The sequence below is a fragment of the Loxodonta africana genome, chromosome 23, assembly GCF_030014295.1.
Source record: "Loxodonta africana isolate mLoxAfr1 chromosome 23, mLoxAfr1.hap2, whole genome shotgun sequence".
Lineage (NCBI taxonomy): Eukaryota > Metazoa > Chordata > Mammalia > Proboscidea > Elephantidae > Loxodonta > Loxodonta africana.
The window spans coordinates 57,173,799-57,195,036 of NC_087364.1; the positions used below are offsets into that span (position 1 = coordinate 57,173,799).

At 42.5% G+C, this 21,238-nt stretch overlaps 1 protein-coding gene across 4 annotated transcripts in view; it reads right to left on the reverse strand.

Moving 5' to 3' along the window:
- Positions 1-21,238, reverse strand: part of KCNMB3 (potassium calcium-activated channel subfamily M regulatory beta subunit 3) — an 85,122-nt gene that overhangs the window by 36,217 nt on the left and 27,667 nt on the right. For 3 of the 4 annotated variants that reach the window (XM_023555488.2, XM_023555485.2, XM_023555486.2), the window contains exon 3: positions 8,670-8,767. In XM_023555488.2, coding sequence (XP_023411256.1) covers positions 8,670-8,706 — 37 coding nt within the window. In that variant the 5' untranslated portion in view covers positions 8,707-8,767. The remainder of the gene's footprint in view (positions 1-8,669; positions 8,768-21,238) is intronic. The other variant, XM_023555487.2, reaches the window with a different exon arrangement.

A 21,238-nucleotide genomic window follows, 5' to 3' on the forward strand; every position in this document is an offset into this window, starting at 1 on the left:
ATGGACTCCAGACTTTCTGGAGCCATGGAGGTTGGATGAACCCCTGAAACTATTGCCCTAAGATAATCTTTAAATCTTAAACCAAAAATATCCCCTGAAGTCTTAAAACCAAACAACATTTTAGCTTAAAGAATGTCTGCCTTGAGCATTGTGCTCTTTTAAGAACTATCTATATGGGATCAAAATGACAACAGCAACTCAAAAGATTAGACAGGAACCTTTGGGGGCTGTGAGTTTATGTTAATGGGGGAGGAACAATTCAGGAAAGGAGGGTGAGAATGGGTGAACAGCTTGAAGAATGTAATTAATGTCACTGAATTGTACATGCGGAAATCGTTGAAGTGATGTATGTTCGACTGTGTATATTCTCAACAACAACAAAACTCTATAAATATTTGTAACCAGGATTCATTTCTTCCCTTAGGTCTCAATATAGTGTCACATAAAAATGAAAACAAATCCAACCTCAAAAGTTTTAAACAATAAATGCAAGCTTTTACTAAAGTCTCGATGTTATTGCTTTAGCAGACCTGCTTCCACTGCCCCTTCTTCTAGTGTCTCAGTTGTGTACTGTGGCACCACCCCCTCTGTCACTCTCAGTTCCGGTTCTCTGTCTCTGCCTGCAGGGGTGAAGCACATGACTCAAGCCCGGCTAATCAGAGCATCACATTCCCTAGTCATGTGGCGGGGCATGTGGCCGAATCAGAGCCAAGGAGACTTAAAGGGACTTTTTCTGGGATTGTTGGAAGAGAGACATGCTTTCTTTTTCCGCTGGACTTGAAACTGAGATTTAAACTCTGAACATCTGGGACCTTGTCGTGGTAGAGAAGGAAACCAACACAGCAACAGGCAGTCAGAGACACTGAACTCTGACCACTTGCTTGAGATCCTGTATCAAGCTGTGCTTGAATCAAGATAATCATGCTGTCTGATAGTGTTTTAGTTACAGGGGCCACAAATTCCCTTTTTTTCTTTAGACACTTTACTTAGGTTTTCTGTTTCTTGTAACCAAAAGAGTTCTCTACCTGATTCACATGAACTACCAGCAAAGCTGGGGGAGGCGAAAAAACCAAACCCACTGCCGTTGAGTCAATTCAGACTCATAGTGACTCTATAGGACAGAGTAGAACAAACCACAGCACACAGTTTAAAAATTCTTATCACATTTCTTTTTCACCACAATCTTATATAGTACCATTGCTACTTTCAATCTCTCCTCTCTTTTGTCTACTGACCCCAACAAAATATTCTAGTCCTCTCTCTGTGACTACCCTCCCCATCCACGAATGCTCTTTCTTATACAATTCAGTTTAAATCTCACACATCTTCCAAATCTCCCATGTATCTGTTAACACCAATTAGCACAAAAAGGGGTCCTGGGTTTAGCGCTGCAAATACTGAGTTTTCCTGAGACAGCAGTGGCAGGAGAAAGGCTGAGGACATGGGGATTTTGCTATTTTTGTTCCTGTTGTCTTAGTAAATTCTAACTGAAACTAAGTTACATGAGGACCACAGCGGTATAGGGGGAGGTGGGAAAGATGAATAGATGGAACATGGGCCATTTTTAGGGCAGTGAAACTACTCTTAAGATACTGTAATGGTGGACACGTAGCATTATGGATACAAGCCATACGGCTGTACAAAACAAATGGTGAACCTTAGTGTGAACTATGAACTTTCATTAATAATGTATCAATTTTGGTCCATCACTTATAACAAACGTACCACAAGAATCTTGTTAGGTGCCTTCAAGTCAATTTTGACTCAGAGCAACCCCACATGACAAAGCACAACTACCCCATAGGGTTTTCTAGGCTATAATCTTCGCAGAGATCAAAGACTACAGCCTTCAGTATGGATTACGCCTCAATATAAAGAGAACAAAAATCCTCACAACTGGACCAATAAGCAACATCAGGAGAAACAGAAAACATTGAAATTGTAAATGATTTCTTTTTACTTGGATCCATCATCAACACCCATGGAAGCAGCAGTCAAGAAATCAAACAACTTATTGCATTGTGCAAATCCACTGCAAAAGACCTCTTTAAAGTGTAAAAAAGCAGAGATGTGATTTTGAGGGCTAAGATGCACCTGACCCAAGCCATGGTATTTTCCATCACCTTACATGCATGGGAAAGCTGGAATAAGGAAGACTGAAGAAGAATTGATGCTTTTGAATTGTAGTGTTGGTGACGAATATTGAATATACCACAGACTGCCAAAAGACTGAACAAATCTGTCTTGCAAGCAAAGATGGCAAGATTTCATCTCACATACTTATCAGGAGGGACAAGATCCTGGAGAAGGACATCATGCTTGGTAAAGTAGAGGGTCAGCGAAAAAGAGCAAGACCCTCAGTAAGATGGATTGACACAGTGGCAATGATTGTGAGGATGGCGCTGCGCAGGGCAGTGTTTCTTTCTGTTGTACATAGGGTCCCTGTAAGTCAGAACCAATTCGATGGCACCTGTCATGGATTGAATTGTGTCCCCCAAAAATATATGTATCAATTTGGCTAGGCTATGATTCCTAGTATTATGTGACTGTCCACCACTTTGTTATCTGATATGATTTTCCTATGTGTTATAAATCCTACCTCTATGATGTTAATGAGGTGGGATAGGTGGCAGTTATGTTAATCAGGCAGGACTCAATCTACAAGATTAGATTGTGTCTTTAGCCAATCTCTTTTGAGATATAAAAGACAGAAGCAAGCAGATGACAGGGGACCTCATATCACCAAGGAAGCAGCGCCGGGAGCAGAGTGTATCCTTTGGTCCTGGGGTTCCTAGGCGGAGAAGCTCCCAGTCCAGGGAAGACTGATGACAAGGACCTTCCACCAGAGCTGACAGAGACAGAAAGCCTCCCCTGGAGCTGATGCCCTGAATTTGGACTTCTCGTCTACTAGGATGTGAGAGAATAAACTTCTGTTTGTTAAAGACATCCACTCGTGGTATTTCTGTTAGAGCAGCAGTAGATAACTAAGATAGCACCTAACGACAATAACAGCAATCTTTATGGGGGCAGATCGCCAGGTCTTTCTCATGTGGATCCGCTGGGTAGGTTCGAACCACCAATCTTTCAGTTAACAGCCAAGTGCTTAACCACTGTGAAACCAGGCCTTCTTACCACAGGATTACAAAATGTTAGTAACAGAAGAAACAGTGTAAAGGGGAAGGGGAGCAGGGAAACTCTCTAGTCTGCACAGTTTTTCTGTAAACCCAAAACTGCTCTGAAAAATAGTCTATTAAAAAAATCAAATCCCAGAAAGAAAGTTTGAATTTTAAAAATGCAGATTTCTACTCCAAAAAAAAAAGTTTCTGCCAGGGCAGATAAGTACCCAAGCAGCAGGCCTCCTCCTTATCCCACAAGCACCCGGCAGACACACACCACTGGTCCGGCTGCTCTGGGTCCCCTAGCGTATCTCAGGTATGTCTTCCACCATCCTGCCACCTTTTGTAGAAGATAAAACATAAACCAAAGCAATAAATATGATTAAGCAACTACTCTATATCAAGGAGTCCTGGTGGCACAGTGGTTAAAGCGCTTGGCTGCTAACTGAAAGGTCGTTGGTTCTAACCCACCGGATGCTCACGGGAGAAAGATGAGGCAGTCTGCTTCCTTGGAAACTCCGTGGGGCAGTTCTAGTCTGTCCTATAGGGTCGCTATGAGTTGGAATTTACTCAATGACAATGAGTTGGATTATTTTTTTTTTTACTCTACAAAGGATGCTGAGTGAAGACTCCTTTTTAATATGATTTTATTTCTGTTTTTACTTAGTTGTCATTTTGTGGTCAGCAACATCATCAAGTTATTTATAAAATTTAGAATGCTTGTGTTAATTCAAAAGAAGACAATACAGCATGGGATTAGTCTCAGAACTGAACAGCTCATGGGTTACAGCCCATGAAATGGAAGAGAGTCCTTCTATTTTCACTAAGGTTGCAAAGCTGGAGAACATGCATCTGAGGTTGCTGTCAGCCATTTGTCTACCACCTGAAAGGGACATGCCTGCAAATTAAAACTGAGCAGAGACAAACCAAACCTGCTGCTGCAAAGTTGATTCCAACTCATAGCAACCCTACAGGACAGAGTAGAACTGCCCCATAGGGTTTCCAAGGAGTGGCTGGTGGAGTCAAACTGCCGACCTTTTGGTTAGCAGCCAAGCTTTTAACCACTGCACTACCATGACTTTGAGCAGAGACAAGGAGAAGCAAAAAAGGTGGAGAGAGAAAAGTTGCCTGAATGATGATGTTTGAACCCCTAGATCCTGCTGTGCCTGAAGCTAACATACTCTCAGATGCCCTTCCTTGTTACATGACTGAATAAATTCACTGTTTTATTTAAACTAGATGAAGCTGAGTTTCTGTCATTTGACTCTGAAAGAGTCCATTTCCAAGCCATTTAGGTAAAAGGAAGAAGTTTCACCAAATTATTAAAGTAAGCATTCCTACCTCCGGCTCTCCTTTACAGAAAATCTGACCCAGTTACATACTCATAAAAACGTAATGATCTAGGAAGGAGCAAATAGGCTAGAAATCAAATTTGCTGTACATGCCAATTATTCATGATAAATTGAAATCCATAATGACCTACCAAGATTTACGAAGTTAAATTACAAGACATCCATTAGCATCCCCGCAGCAAGGAAACAGGTCTCCCTCTGATGTTACACCATGATTATTTCCAGAGCGCACAATTTACTTACCTGGCTTTGCAGCCACGTGGACAAAAGCAATCAGCAGCTTCATTGATTACCCCATCTGGCTCATGCAAGCTGAAATGTCTAGGCCCTATTCCCTGCCAAGTTAAAGAAGGAAAGTTGCAAAGGAATGCCCGGAAGTCACAAGTACCAGATGCAAAGAGACCTATTTATCCTCTCCAAATTCTGTCTTGTGGTATGGCCTGTCAGTTCTTAATAATCCCTTATTTATAAGCTCAGCTTATTTCCATTTGCTCCTCAGGAAGAGAACTCGAGAAGCATGGTTTCCCAGGATCTAATGTGTTTCCTGCTGTGCCTAGACCAATCCCTCCATGCACAGGTGAGGTAACTGAGATTGGAGGCCAAACTGCCTGAGGGTGAACCAGGTCTTCACATCCTGACCTGACTCTTGGGACTAGATCTCTGACTTAATTTCCTAGTGCTGCTGTAACAAAAATACCAAAAGTGGGTGGCTTTAAAGAACAGAAACTTACTGTTTACAATTTTGGAGGCTAGAAATTCAAACCGTGATATTGGCCATGTCAATTCCTTCTGGGGGTTCTGAGAACTTTTCCATGCCTCTCTCCTGGCTTCTGTAGTTGCCATCAATCCTTTGGTGTTTCTGCGATTGTAGAGTCATCTGTCTCCATTGTCACAGGACCATCATCCTGTGTATGTGACCCTCTCTCCATGTCTGTTCTCCCCTTTTAGGAAACACCACTGAGAAGGGATTAGGACTAGGACCCACCCTACTCCAGGATGACTTAACTGATAATATTTTTTAAGAAAGACCCCCTGGACACCAATGCTCGCTGCAGCACTTTTCACAATAGCTGAAAGGTGGAAACAACCAAAAGGTCCACCAACAAATGAATGGATAAACAAAATGTGGTATAAACACACAATGGAATATTACTCAGCCACAGGGAGAAAAGCAGTCCTGATGCATGCTACAACATGGATGAACCCTGAAAATATGCTGAGGGAAATTAAGTCAGCCACAAAAGAACAAATATTGTATGGTTTCATTTATATGAAGTAAGCAAATATATAGAAACCAAAGATTATTAGTGGTTACCAGGGGTGGGAAGGAGGGTGGAGGGGGCGTTTTTGCTTCGGGGTCATTGAACTTATGTTAATGGTGGTGGAACAATTTGGAAAAGGATCGTCAGAATGTTGGCACAACTTAAAGAACATGATCAATGTCACTGAATTATAGGTGTAGAAATTGTAGAGATGGTGTACGCTTTGTTATGTATACTTTCACCACAATCAAATCTTGAACAAGAAGGACAGAAAGAGCCTATTTCCCCAAACAAGATCACATTCCCAGGTACAGGGTTAGAACTTCAACATATCTATTTGGAGGCCACAACTCAGCCCATACCAGTCTGTTTACATTTTCTCCATGAAACGTTTTCTGTCCTCTGGAAAACCGAGGGTTTACTGAACCTCTTGCTTCAGCATGAATTCTGGTAGAACGAGGGTAACATTTGGGAAATATATTAATGGGCTTTCCTCTTTTGCATCTGCACGTGCCTGATCTTCTCCCTAGTCAGCCAGAGCCATACATCTGTCAGGGGCTCCCAAGTGGGGAGAACGAAGACAGGATTTTCCAGCAGGTGTGGAAAGAGAAAAAAAGACTCAGTATTCAGTCTCCGATGTGCAAAAGTATGAATTTGTGGGTCTGCAGCAACCCGCAATAGAACCCGAAAGCCAGACCTTGTCAAGAGAAAAGGATTTTCTAAACAGCTTTATGTTCCTCTTTAACAATCAAGAAACAGATCAGGTGAACTCAGGACTGGCAAGCTCAGTTTCTTCCAAACCGTAAAGAGAATATGGTTCTGACTTTTCTCCTAGGACACAAGGCTTCCTGCCTAAGGGGAAAGGACCCAGAGGAAGTGAAAACCCCAAAGGCCGCCCCGAGCCTGCCACACAGTGAGTGCTCAATAGCTGTTTGTCCGCATGCGCTGAAAACACTCAGAGGTGAGGGCACAATGAGGAGGCTTTCTCATTCCGGTACCTTAGCATTCTGGGTTAGATTTCCCCTAACTTGAGTGTGACGTCAATAAATCAGAAGAACCCAAGAGAGATAATCCACCCACAGTCTCACTCCTCAGCTCCATGCTCAGAAATAGGAAAATGGGTCAAATTCACGCCCACTTTGTATGCATACTGTGTATCTGTTTCTGGTCATTTTTGCTGCAGCTCTGACCCAAACTCAATGATAATATTCTAAAGAAATATACCTGATTTCTTTTCCAGAGCCACATTTGTGATACGGAAAATGAGGTCAGAAGGTCATTATGTTGTTCCCCTATATTGAAAGTGTGCCGAGCATGGACCAAACTAGCCCTCTGGGCCTGGTTACCTCAACCAGCAAGACCCCAGTAGCTTCAAGCAGGCTGAGTGCCCTCAGCTGCCTTTACATGAGGGACTAGTGTGAACTTGGGCCTTCAGAAATTTTGCTGGATGCACAAGGAACATCAATAACATAAATCCATTATAATGGAAGCACCTTTCTGGATGGGAAGGAAGAAACTTCAGAATAATAATTGACTAGATGAAAAAATCAGGTTAGGAAAATGGGTCAAATGAACTCAAAATGGTGAAGCCTGTGTCATTCACTCAAAAAATATTTGTGGAGCACCTACTATGTACTATATGCCAGGATAAAAGACATACTCAGCCAATCTCCTAATTCCCCCACCCACCCGTCCCCAGGCAGGGCCACTGCATACATACACAGCAGCATATGGGCGGCTCAGGCTGTGCCATGCACAGCTCTAGGGGGCGCCACTCACACTGGCTACCCTGTGAAATCAAAGATAATCAAGAAATAAACGATGTATTGCATGGGACAAATCTGCTGCAAAAGACCTCTTTAATGTACTAAAAAAGCAAAGATGTCAATGTCACTTTGATGACTAAGGTGCGCCTGACCCAAGCCATGGTATTTTCAATCACCTCATATGCATGCGAAAGCATATAAAAAGGAAGACCAAAAAAGAACTGACACATTTGAATTGTGGTGTTGGCGAAGAATACTGAATATATCATGGACTGCCAGAAGAATGAAGGAAGAATGGAGGAAGTACAGCCAGAATGCCCCTTAGAAGTGAGGATGGCTACACTTCGTCTTGCTTAACTTGGACATGTTATCAGCAGGAACCAATCCCTGGAGAAGGCCATCATGCTTGATAAAGTAGAGGGTTAGAGAAGAAGAGGGCAACCCTCAATGAGATGGACTGACACAGTGGCTGCAACAATTGGTTCAAACATAGCAAGCACTGTGAGGATGGCGCAGGACTGGACACTTTTTTCTCTCATACACAGGGTCACTCTGAATAGGAGCCAACTTAAAGGCACCTAACAACAAAACCATGTGAATGGCGCCCCCTGGAGTGTGCAACACTGTGGCCCTGCCCCCCCAAAAGCCCCCCAAACCTCCATAGAGTAAATTCCAACTCATAGCAACCCCATGCGTCACAGAGTAGAACTGCTCCACAGGGTTATATTGGCTGTAATCATTTCAGAAGCAGATCGCCAGGCCCTTCTTCTGAGGTTCTACTGGGTGGGTTTGAACTGCCAACCTTTAGGTTAGTAGTCTAGCACAAACCATTTGTGCCACCCAGAGGCATCCATGTTCTGCTGGTTGCAGATCTGCAAAGGAATGATTTTATGTGACAGGTGCAGGATTAAAGGTAGGTGCAAGGGGTCATGGGAATCTAATCAAATAACGAAATGGCTCTATCCATCCTGCTTGACACCACCATGTCCCGCAAGTTGAGGGAGCAGCAGGCCCAGGGTTCAGATGCTTCTGGCATTCTGCATGTTGCATTCTCGTGCAGGAGGAAGTGCTTTTGGAAAGCAATTAACACCAGGTCAAAGAGAGGTTTCTTGGCTCCCAGGCCCACTAAGCCCAGATCCTGGGCAGCAGTGAGGCGCCAGGTGCGGTGCTGACCTTGGATGCTCCACAGCCTGCGTAGCAAGTGACTCATGAATCCACAAGGGCTGATTCTCCTTTTGGCTTTTTCTTCCCAGGAAGCTGCAGCTGACTGGCTAGAGTTAAAGAGTAAAACCAAAACGTGGTGAAAAAAAATTTTTTTAATCCCTTTCACAATTTCTCCTGGTATTCGAGAGAGGAAACCTCAGTGTCAGGTTAACCAGAGCATCTCTATTCTTGCCACAGGGACTGAGAATGGCAAATGGCTTCAATTGCCTTGGTTGACTCTCATGTAACACATGGAAGAGTCCCAGTTCAGTGACCCTACCACCTGGAGCAACAGATCTGAAACTAGTACCTTCTGAAATCAGGTCATATTCGTTATCTGTGGCAAAGACCTATTTAAAATTCTACAGAGCAAAGATGTCACTTTGAGGACTAAGGTGTACCTGACCCAAGCCATGATATTTTTCAATTGCCACATATGCATGCAAGAGCTGGACAAGCAAAAAGGAAGATCCAAGAATTGACACATTTGAATTGTGGCGCTGGCGAAGAATACTGAATATACCACAGACTGTCAGAACAGCAAACAAACAAGTCACAGTGCAGATACTTTCTTTCCTGATTTACATTATAATTAGTTGCTTTAAGCATCAAAGTGAACACATACCAGATAGCAAAGAAATAAAGTAACAGAAGTCAAGCAAGAAGTAAAAAGCTGTGACCAAAAAAGACTATTTTTTGTGAGTTTATTCAATAAAAATGAATAATAACTTTAGGTAAATAAATATAACACCAACAACAATAATAACTACCATCTCTTGAGTCATTTCTATGCCCCAGGCACTATGCATTGCTTCACTTAATCCTCACAACAGTCCTGTGAGGTAGGCAGTGTTACATCCAACTAGCAGATGGGAAGTTGAGGCTCAGAGAGGTCAGGCAGCTTACCACACAGGAGTGGTAAGTGCCATGATGGAAATTCAAACCCAAGTTTTTCTGACTCCAGAGCTTATTCTTTCATCATTATGAATAATCAGTACAGATTGAATAAAACTAAAGCTTGTCATGGATAAATATTGATTAAATACAATTATAAAAACAAGACAAAGAACTCGTTGCCGCCCTGTCAATTCTGACTCACAGAGACCCTACAGGTCAGAGTAGACCCGCCCCACAGGGTTTTCATGGCTGTAATCCTTATAGGAGCAGACTGCCATTGCCACATCTTTCTCCCTCAGAATGGCTGGTGGGTTTGAAGAGCTGAACTTTCCGTTAGTGCCAAGTGCTTAACCACTGTGCCACCAGGGCGGCTCCGGCACCTGCTACAAAGTGTTTTCTCTCAACTCCAGCCTGGGACCCTCCATGTTCCACGGCAAAACCCAGTAAGTGAGTAGTGCTGTGTCTTCTTTTCGAAACCAGTCTGAATTGTGTCTTTCAGCATTCCTACATCTGGAGAACAGCAAGCTTCAAAAGCCTGGAGTGTGACCAAGCAGAAGACTGTCGGGGGTGGAGGGAGAAGGGAAAGGGAACAGTAAAGGGAGGAGGAGGCATGCGCGATCAGGGGAGAAGGTGGGATTTAGATCAAGACAAGGCTCTGACCTGACCGTCTGCTCACCTAGGCTCTGGGTTCCTCATTTGGTCCTCACGGGTGTTAAAAACTATCAGAGCGATGGGGAGACTGGGGAGAACTTATTTCTGTGTGTTTCAGAGGCAACTTCCTTAGCACCTTACGTATATTATCTCATTTAACCTTTACAACAGCCCTATGTGGTTGATATGCTCATCCCTCTTCCTCAGATGAGGAAACTGAGGCCCAGTGAGGCTAAGTAACTTGCCCAAACTCACACAGCTAGCAAGTGGGAGTTCTAACTCACGGCTCTCTACTTCAAAAGTTCATGCCCAAAGCCACTCAGAGCTGAACCTTCGTAGCAGACACCTAGAACATATTATCAGGCTTTGTCATCGGGAGATGCACTTGAGCTGATCTAGCCCAGCCCTGTTCAACGGAAATACAAGGTGAGCTGTATCAGCAATTTTAAATTTTTTAGTAGCCACGTTTTTAAAAGTTTAAAAAAAAAAAAAAAGATAAAATTATTTATTTAACCCAATACATTCAAAATATTATCACTTCAACATGTAATCAAGATGAAAAATTATTAATGAGATATTTTACAGTCTGTTTTTCATACTAAGTCTTCGAATATATCGTGTATTTTACACTTACGGCACATCCCAGTTTGGATGCTAAATTTTCAACAAAGTAGAATATCCTATGTTGTTGATAGGTGCTGTCAATTTCGACTCATAGTGACCCCATGCGACAGAACAGAACTGTCCCACAGAGTTTCCTAGACTGTAATCTTTGTAGGAGCAGATTGCCAGGTCTTTCTCCGGCAAAGCCACTGGGTAGGTTCGAACCGCCAACCTTTCAGTCAGCAGCCAAGCACTTAACCATTGCACCATCAAGGCTCTTTAAGTGAAATGGAGTCCTACCAAAACAATAAAGTTGTGTTTAACAGGAAAATACTCGTCATGGATTGAATCATGGCCCCCAAAATTGTGTGTATCAACTTGGTTAGACCATGATTCCCAGTATTGTATGGTCGTCCTCCATTTTGTGATTGTAGTTTTAAGTTGAGGGGATTAGGGTGGGACTGTAACACCACCCTCACTCAGGTCACCTCCCTGATCTGAGGTAAAGTTAGTTTCCCTGGGGTGGGGCCTGCGCCACTTTTGATCGCTCAAGAGATAAAGGGAAAGAAGCAGAGAGTTGGGGACCTCATACCACCCAGGAAGCAGTACCAGGAGTAGGGCATGTCCTTTGGACACGGGGTCCCTGAGCCTGAGAAACTCCTTTACTAGGGTAAGGTTGAGGACAACAACCTTCCTCCAGAGGCAACAGAGAAAGAAAGCCTTCCCCTGGAGCCGGTACCCTCAATTTGGACTTGTAACCTACTAAACTGTGAGAAAATAAATTTCTCTTTGTTAAAACTGTCCACTTGTAGTATTTCTGTTATGGCAGCACTAGATGACTAAGACAATACATTGCTTTAGTTTTTTTTTTTTTTTTTTAATTTTTATTCTGCTTTAAGTGAAAGTTTACAAATCAAGTCAGTCTCTCATACAAAAACTTTTATATACCTTGCTACATACTCCCCATTGCTCTCCCTCTAATGAGACAGTCTGCTTCCTCCCTCCACTCTCTCTTTTCGTGTCCATTTCATCAGCTTCTAACCCCCTCTGCCCTCTCATCTCCCCTCCAGGCAGGAGATGCCAACATAGTCTCAAGTGTCCACCTGATCCAAGAAGCTCACTCCTCACCAGCATCCCTCTCCAACCCATTGTTCAGTCCAATCCATGTCTGAAGAGTTGGCTTCGGGAATGGTTCCTGTCCTGGGGCAACAGAGGGTTTGGGGGCCATGACCACCGGGGTCCTTCCAGTCTCAGTCGGACCATTAAGTCTGGTCTTATGAGAATTTGGGGTCTGCATCCCACTGCTCTCCTGCTCACTCAGGGGTTCTCTGTTGTGTTCCCTGTCAGGGCAGTCATCGGTTGTAGCCGGGCACCATCTAGCTCTTCTGGTCTCAGGCTGATGTAGTCTCTGGTTTATGCACCCCTTTCTATCTCTTGGGCTCATAATTACCTGTGCCCTTGGTGTTCTTCATTCTCCTTTGATCCAGGTGGGTTGAGACCAATTGATGCATCTTAGATGGCTGCTTGCTAGCGTTTAAGACCCCAGACGCCACTCTTCAAAGTGGGATGCAGAATGTTTTCTTAATAGATTTTATTATGCCAGTTGACTTAGATGTCCCCTGAAACCATGGTCCCCAGACCCCTGCCCCTGCTACGCTGGCCTTCGAAGCATTCAGTTTATTCCGGAAACTTCTTTGCTTTTGGTTCAGTCCAGTTGTGCTGACCTCTCCTGTATTGGGTGTTGTCTTTCCTGCCACCTAAAGTAGTTTTTATCTACTATCTAATTATACACTGCTTTAGTTTTTATTTTAATTAAAATTAAAAATTCAGTTCCTCAATCACACTAGCCATATTTCAAAGGCTCAGTAACCACATGTGGTTGGTGGTTATTGGACAGTGCAGATCCAGACCAAATTCCCTAGACTAACAGACCAAGAGACCCCCAAGAAAACCCAGCCCAGAGAGATTAAGTGACTTGCTCAGGGTTGCCTCTAATTGGTAAGTGAGCCGGGGCAATCGCCAAGCCTCCTAACACTAACCTTTTCACCGTACCCTGTGTAGTGAGGCACTGTTGAACTGATGGGTTGCTCTGATTGATTTGCTGGCCCTTTTTGGGTCATCCCTCAAACTGACCACATTCCCATCCCAGCCCGCTCCCTGCTTGGACCAACCCTCCAAGGTTATACCTTCACCCTCTCCATGATTCCGTCTGTAAACCTCAGCCACTGAGTGCCCCAAAGCCAGGTCCCATGTAGCCCTATTCACAGAAATAGCTAGAGGTACGAACAAAACGTTTTTTAAAATATATGACTAACTGACTCAAAGTTAGTCAATTTACATTATTTATTTCCAGGGACATTTTAATGTAATATACCCAAAAAAAAAAATTATTTTAATATGTCACTATTCTCAAATGAAAAGAAGGGGGTGAGTTTCTGTTGTTAGAATTATTTTATGGGTGGAAAAACAAAATGCTAAGAAGTTGGACAGTTTACCTAAAGATTATATAATGATTCAGAAGTAGAGCACTTTCTCTTCTGCTTTGCGTTTATTTTTCTAAGTCACACTACTTCTCTGAAATTATCTGCATTTTCCAAACAGGGAATGAGGTCTGAATTTAAAGTACAAAAAGATTCATGTGTAATAGCCCAAAAGGTGATATTTTATCATCCAAACAAAAGTCAACGTAAAACTAATATTTTTAATCCAAGCTACCATGTGTGTTAATGCAAGGCACTGCAGAAATAACACAAAGGACAACAGACATAGCGACATCTATAGAGACTAATTTTTCATATTGATTTGTAGGGAGTCCTTAGCAATATGACACTCAATAGGAGCAATACCGTGGAGGTTTAGGGAGCCCTGAAATTGATTTATATCTTAGCACATGTCTTAGAACTCATTTTTATAGGCAATATAGAATTTATATTACTCTTTAGTGATTATAACCATGAACTCCTAAGCCTTGAAATATGTATGTAGAGAGAACCACCATTTCTCAGGAAGCAGACATGCTGATGGAGAGCTGGAGTTTTCCTGCTGAATCAGGGAACTTGTATCATGAACCTTGGGAGAATCCAAGTGAATGAGTAAGGCAGGGGGAAAATGAGGTGCCCCCAAAAAATGCCATGAAAAAAGGAAACCAGAAAAGGAATGCAACTTTTATCCTCTTCTAGCTTTTGGTTTTACAGTCAAATCGTTGCTCTGTTGGTATTAGTGTATCGATGAGGTGTGCTATCCTCTACCATCCCAATTTCCAGAATTTATGGATCTGTCCTGCAGTTGCTCAGAACAGGAACACTTCAAGATGTGGTCAAAGAATGGGACTTGTAACTGTCTGCAGTTCAGCTTCTATCCAAAATTTAAGTGGAGAATTGATAGCAAATGAAAATAACTTCCATCCATATTTGGAGAATAACTGCCAGCCATCCATGAGTTGGTTGTCAGAACACTGGAAGGCCTCATACTTTGACCATGTTAATTTAGCCCCTACTCAAACTGCTCTAAGGAGCCCCAATGGCACGGTGGTTAAGTGCTCGGCTGCTAAATGAATGGTCAGCGGTTCAAACCCACCAACCGCTCTGAGGGAGAAAGATGTGCCAATCTGCTTCTGTAAAGATTACAGCCTAGGAAACCTTAGGGGGCAGTTCTGTCCTGTCCTATAAGGTCACTATGAGTCAAATCTACTCAACGGCAAACAACAACAAATTGCTGTCACTGAATCACAAAGTAATATCAGACCCTCGATTTTTACTATCGGTTTCTTACAGAATCCTGTCCACTTTTTCTGTCTTTGTGCGAGAGTACCGTCGAGGACCTTGTCCACTACATCCCTGATTGATTCCTAAAGCTCCACATGAGACAAGGAAGGTTCTTGGTTCTTTTTGAGGAGTTGGGATGTGTCCCACATTGTGGCATAGTGGAAAGTGTATGGGCTTTAGAGTCCATCAGACCTGGTTTAGAATCTTGGCTGTGGCACTTATAGAATGAATGACAATGGGCAAGTTACTTCTCCGAGTGTCACAACCCTCATCTATAACACAGTGAGGATAATAATGCCTTACCTGGCTATTTTAAGGACCGTTGCTAAACAAATTGTTGAGCATATTAAAGAAAATATCAATAAACGTTAGCTTCAATTCCTCCCTTCTCCCCTTCAGAGGATGAAATCTATGCAACTTGTAATATTTCTCTTTTTACCCTTGTTGCCAGGAAACTCCTGGCTGCAGGAGTGGGACAGGGGGAGAATCCTCTCACATCACCGAGATGGCCAGTCTCCAAGTGAGAACTGTTCCTTAGGGACCTGGAGAATAAAGGGGTAGTGGAGCCTCCTTGGAGCCCTGGTGGCACAGTAGTTAAGAGCTACGACTGCTAACCAAAAGATCAGCAGTTCAAATCCACCAGCCACTCCTGGGAAACCCTATGGGGCAGTTCTCCTCTTTCCTATAGGGTAACTATGAGTCAGAATTGACTCGACAGCAATGGGTTTTTTGTTTTGGGGGGCCTCTTTAACTGATGGTACCCAGATAACTGGAAGGCCGAGTGACTGCCAACAGTAGGTCACCAGGAACCTTCAGTTTTTTCACAGAATCATCTCAGAGCTGGAATTTACCTGAGAGGTGGTCTAGTTAAAAGGTCTTAGTACCTTGCTCTAAAGGGGAGGCTTTCGGTTTGTAAGAAACAGAAATTTTCTTAAACTTGCCCAGGAAAGGGGGGGTGCGGGGGAGGGTATCATAAAGACCCAGTGAGCTCCATGGGAATCTAAGAACAAGAAAGCTGTCAGTAATGCTTCTCTCTCTCTCTCTCTCCTTCTCTCTCTTTCCTACCCTCTCTCTCCCAGCTCTTCCATCTCACTTATCTCCTCTTCTCTCTGCACAGCTGCTTCATTCACTTCTCTCTAACAACCACTTCCTCCACTTCACCTTGTTGATGGCTATTATGGCCACCACAGCCCCTGAGTTTACAAGACCTCTTGACTTAGTTCCCATGGCTGACTCAGCCTCTCAGTATCCCAATTTCTCATTCCTAGTAGAGGCATCCAGTTGGTCTCATTCATCTTTTTGCACATAGGTTGTAAATGAAGTAACTGCCCAGCTTCATCCAATCATTTGTGGCAGCATATGGGGGGCAAGATATGTGGGTAGGGGCACAGGTATTACTTAGCACCCTGTTATGGATTGAATTGTGTCCCCCCCCCAAAATATGTGTTGTAAATCCTTCCCTCCATGCTTGTGGTTATAATCCCATTTGGGAATGAGCTGTCTTTGTTATGTTAATGAGGCAGGATTAGTATAGGGTGTATTTTAAGTCAATCTCTTTTGAGATATAAAAGAGATGAAATAAGCAAGCAGGAAAGCAGGGAAGAAGGAAGAGAGATGCTAAGCCATATGAAGATCGCCCAGGAGTAGAAGTTCAGAGAAAGTTCAAACTGCTGACCTTTTGGTTAGCAGCTGATCTCTTAAACTACTGTGCTACCAGGGCTCCCAAGTAAAAGAAACTAGACTCATATTGGCTTGATAAAAAGGGGGTAGGATTATTGGTTTATCTGATTGATATGCTCAGCAGTCTATCTAGTTTTAGGTCCAAGGATATCATCACATCATGCCCCAACAGGTTTCTCTCATCTCTCCATTCAGGTTTCCTCCAGGTTAATTTCAAACTCAGGCCGATTCTCTTCATGTGGTAGGTCAAGGCGGCTCTAGTTGTATATTTTACCAGTAGAAAAATCTCAGCTAAAACCAGCCTCCTTGTCTTAGTTATCTAGTGCTGGTATAACATAAATACCGCAAATGGGTGCCTTTAACAAACAGAAATTTATTTTCTCACAGTTTAGGAGGCTAGGAGGCCAAATTCAGGGCACCAATTCTAGGGAAAGGCTTTCTCCCTCTCTGTCCACTCTGAGGGAGGATCCTTGTCTCTTTTCGGCTTCTATTCCCAGGTTCCTTGATGATCACGTGGCTTGTATCTTCCCCTCCATTTGTGCTTGCTTAACCTGCTGTTTATATCTCAAAAAAGATTGATTTAAGACACATCCTAGACTAATACCATCTCGTTAACATAACAAAGAAACCCATGCCCAAATGGGATTAAAAATCACAGGTATAAGGGTTAGGATTTACAACACAAATTTTTGAGGGACACAGTTCAATCCAAAACACTCCTCTGCAATAAATGGAACTGACTGTCCCTGGGTTGGCTTGGATCAGCTGCCCAATCACTATAGCCAGGGGGATGAAGTACTGTGCAATCAAAGCCTTTGAACTTCGGAATATGGTTACCCTATTCAAACAATATGGAACTAGAGAAAGCGGGATTATCTCCAAAGGAACCTTCAGGTGCTGTTACCACATGAAATGGAATAAACATCAGATGCCCCCTAGCGGGGCTACCAGAGACAAAGCTGTGGGTTTACTGGCTCAAAAAAAGGGTCTCAATGCAAGGCAGCTGTTGGGTGAATGTTGATACCATTTCTTCCTCCACCACCACATCACTTCTCCTAAATGATAGTCCAGACTCTGCTTCAGTAATTCACCACTTCCTGAAGCATCCCATTCCCCAGTTCAACTATAAGACAAAATACTTCCTCACAATGAATCAAAATCTGCCTATTGAAAGTGTCCAATAGCATCCTCATTCTGCTGTCCTTCTGCCACATGTTGTTAGGCCTTCAAATATTCAATCAGCAATCTGGTCTCCCCTTAAAAGATTTCTCTTCTCCAGGATAGTCATCCTCAGTTCCTTCCACTCTTCTTTATGCAATTGACTCATGCATTCAACCAAGATGAGTGAATCCAATAATATATCTAACCACATACTGGGAGGAGCCCCGCGGTGTAGTGGTTAAGAGCTCAGCTGCTAACCAAAAGGTCAGCAATTCCAATCCACCAGCTGCTTCTTGGAAACCCTATAGAGCAGTTCTACTCTGTCCTATAAGGTCGCTATGAGCCAGAACTGACTCAGTAGCACCTAAAAACAACAACAACATGTACTGGGAGCATGGAAATGAACATGACACTGCCCTGCTCAACCCACCCACCCATACACTTCACACTTCAAGACATTTCCAAAAGACAAGAATGTTGCAAAGAATGTGTTGATTTGCAACAAACTCCAGGTACACTATGTGGAAACAACATTCAGCCTCTGGATACTTTTTGAGGACCTTCTTTGGACAGTCTATAAAAGGCATCTCTGAGCCAGAGGATCCTTAAGAAATAGATATGGAAGAAAGAAGTTTTTGCTTTCAAGAACTAATAACTTACTGCTAAGTTTATAGTGTGTCTTATGACAATAAAACTATCTCCGAGCTCATTAGTTATTTATTCACACTATCTTCTAAAGGACAGAAATTTGCATCTTTTTCCCTGGAAAATCATAAACATGGCAAATTAAAGTAGTGTGAGTGTGTGTGCTTGCATGGATTCACATAGTAACAAGCATTGTTTTCATTTCTGTCTGTTTCCAGACTGTCAGCTCTCAACTCAATACCCAAGAGTGCCAAAAAAAAAAAAAATCATTTGTTTATTCAAAAGTATTTGAGTGCTGCCTATGTACCAGGCACTGCTCTAGGCTCTGGAAAAACAATGGAGAATAAAAGAGACCAAAATGCCTGGCCTTACGGAGCTTATCAAAAAAGCTGTAACTACAGTCATGTTTGAGATATAATGCTATGCAAAATTAAGCAAAACTCAAGCAGTATTAAAAAAAAAGAACTCTATGAATAAAATTAATCCTCTGTGTATTAAAAGCATCCAGAGTTTTAATGATCGCTCATTATATTGCAGAGTCAGTCCGACAACTCTTCTAAAATGATGCTGAAGGCATGCAGAAATGCTCTAGTAGCTTATTTATTAGAAACTGCAGTTTACTTTCTCCTGGTTTCCCCTCCATCCTTCACCTTATCTCAGTGTAAAGGGGAGGGGTGCATTACTCCAGGGCATTGTTTCAGAGAATCCTCTTCTCATTTGTCTCATTTCCAGGTAAGTAGCAGTTTCCACATGAGCTAATGGGTCTGATGGGAATTTGAATTTGTTCAAAGCACAGATTAAAGGGGACCCACCAGTTTAGGGGATTGACCAAACCATGCCCTGCTCTCTGCTTCTAGGTAATAATTAACCAAAGGCCTTCCCAAGCCACCAAAACACCAAACCCATTACCATCAAGTTGATTTCCGACTTATAGTGACCCTATAGGATACAGTAGAGCTGTCCCATAGGGTTTCCAAGGCTGTAACCTCCATGGAAGCAGACTGCCACACCTTCCTCCCACAGATCGGCTGTGGGTTTGAACTGCCGATCTTTTGGTTAGCAGCCAAACCCTTAGCCACTGCGCCGCCAGCATCCTTTCCCAATCAACAGGGGACTATAAAAACAGCATCCTTAGATAATCACCACTAAGTGATCTCTGACATCAGGCTTTTTGCCTCCTGTGCTGTCCCTTGATGGCACTTACTCAAAATTACTAAGAGTCACTTGCTCAGGCTCCAGGACAGACAAGTCATGAACTGCTGGGAAGAAATATCTGAAATGGAAAACCAACTGAATACAACCTGCCAAGAGTTTACACAGCATTTGGCAGTTTTCTAAAAGGTTGCATATGCCCATGGAACCCCACTCTCTATCAAAGTGCACATTCATAACTCTTGAAAGACCAGCCAAATTTAATGAGAGAAAGGTATACAATTCAATAGAAAAATGAGTAAGACTTGAACAGACACTTCATAAAATAGGAAATCCAAACGCCCAATGAAAAGGTGCTAAACCTCATTAGTCAGCACAGAAATGTAAATCCGAACTACAATGATATACACTATACTGGCACCAGAATGGCTACAAAAAAAGACAGAAAATACCAAGTGCTGGTAAGCATGTGGAACAACAAAAACTTTCATATGTTGCTGTTGGCATTATAGATTGGTGTGACCACTTTAGAAAACAGTCTGGCGTTAGCTAGCAAAGTTGAAGACACCCAGTGATCTAGCCCTTCTGATCCTGAGAGAAACGTGTGTACATATGTACAAGAATGTACATGGCAGCATTATGTGTTATTGCAAAAACTAAAAGCAACCCATTTTCAATAAAGTGGGTAAATAAATTATGGCATATTCATGCACAGAATATCATTCAGCAATAAAATTAACGAACCTCAGCTATATTCAACAATATAGGTAATGACTCTTCCAAAAATAACGTTGAACAACAACAACAAAAAGACAAAGAATATGTACAGTATGATTTACATAAAGTTCTAAAACAGGCAAAAGTACATAACATTGTTTAAGGGTGCATCCATATGTGGTAAAACAATAAAGACAGGCAAGAAAATGATTAACATAAAAGAATAATAAGGATTAGCTGTGGAGAGAGCTAATGGGGATTGTGATAAAAAAAATTGATATATGGATTGGGGTGGAGTACTTGTGATATTTATTAACCTGGGTGGCAGTTACGTGAACATTTGGTTTATAACTATTTGTTAAACTGTTCTAATAAATCGATGCCCCACTCTGGGGGGCGGGGGAGGTACAATATTTTACAATAAGTGTTTTAAAAGGTGGGAAGGGCAGGCCAAATGACACACGGTCCACCATCTCCCTCATACTTCCACCGTGATCATTTATTTTGATGTTTCTTATTTTGAATAACATTTTTTTGGCTGGGAAATATTTTCTTTGAGCAGAAATAAGAACTTCAGAGGCAGTTTTTCTCTAATGGAGTCCTGTGCATGAGTAGGAAAACAAAGAACGCTTTGTTGCTCTTGTTAGGTGCTATCGAGTAGATTTATATTCATAGCAACTCATGTCTACTCATGTGATAGAGAAGAACTGCCCATAGGATTTTCTAGGCTGTAATTTTATGGATTTTTTTTTTTTTTTTTTTAATCTTTATGGAAGCAGATCACCAGGTCTTTCTCCCAACGAGTTGCTGGATGGGTTCATACCACCAACCTTTTGGTTAGCAGCTGAGTGCTTAACCATTGCACCACCAGGGCTCCTAAAGAAAGCTTAAAAACCCATTGCTGTTGAGTCAGTTCCAACTCATAGTGACCCTGTAAGACAGAGTAGTACCTCTCCATAGGGCTTCTTAGGCTGAAATCTTTATGGGAGCAGATCACCAGGTCTTTTCTCCCGTGGAGTGGCTAGTGGGTTTGAACCGCTGACCTTTCAGTTTGCAGCCTACTGCTTAACTGCTGCGCCACCAGGGCTCCTAAAGAGGGCTTAGTGGGATAAAATAAAAAATTAATTCTTTTACTGTGAAGCCTAAAGATCTAATACTAGTTGTACTACAAAGTCTGTGGCATATAAATCCCCACGTTCTCTGAGTCTCTAGTAAGGTAAAATAGTAATCACCTTACTTTTTTTTACCTATAGGGTTGCTGTGAGTCGG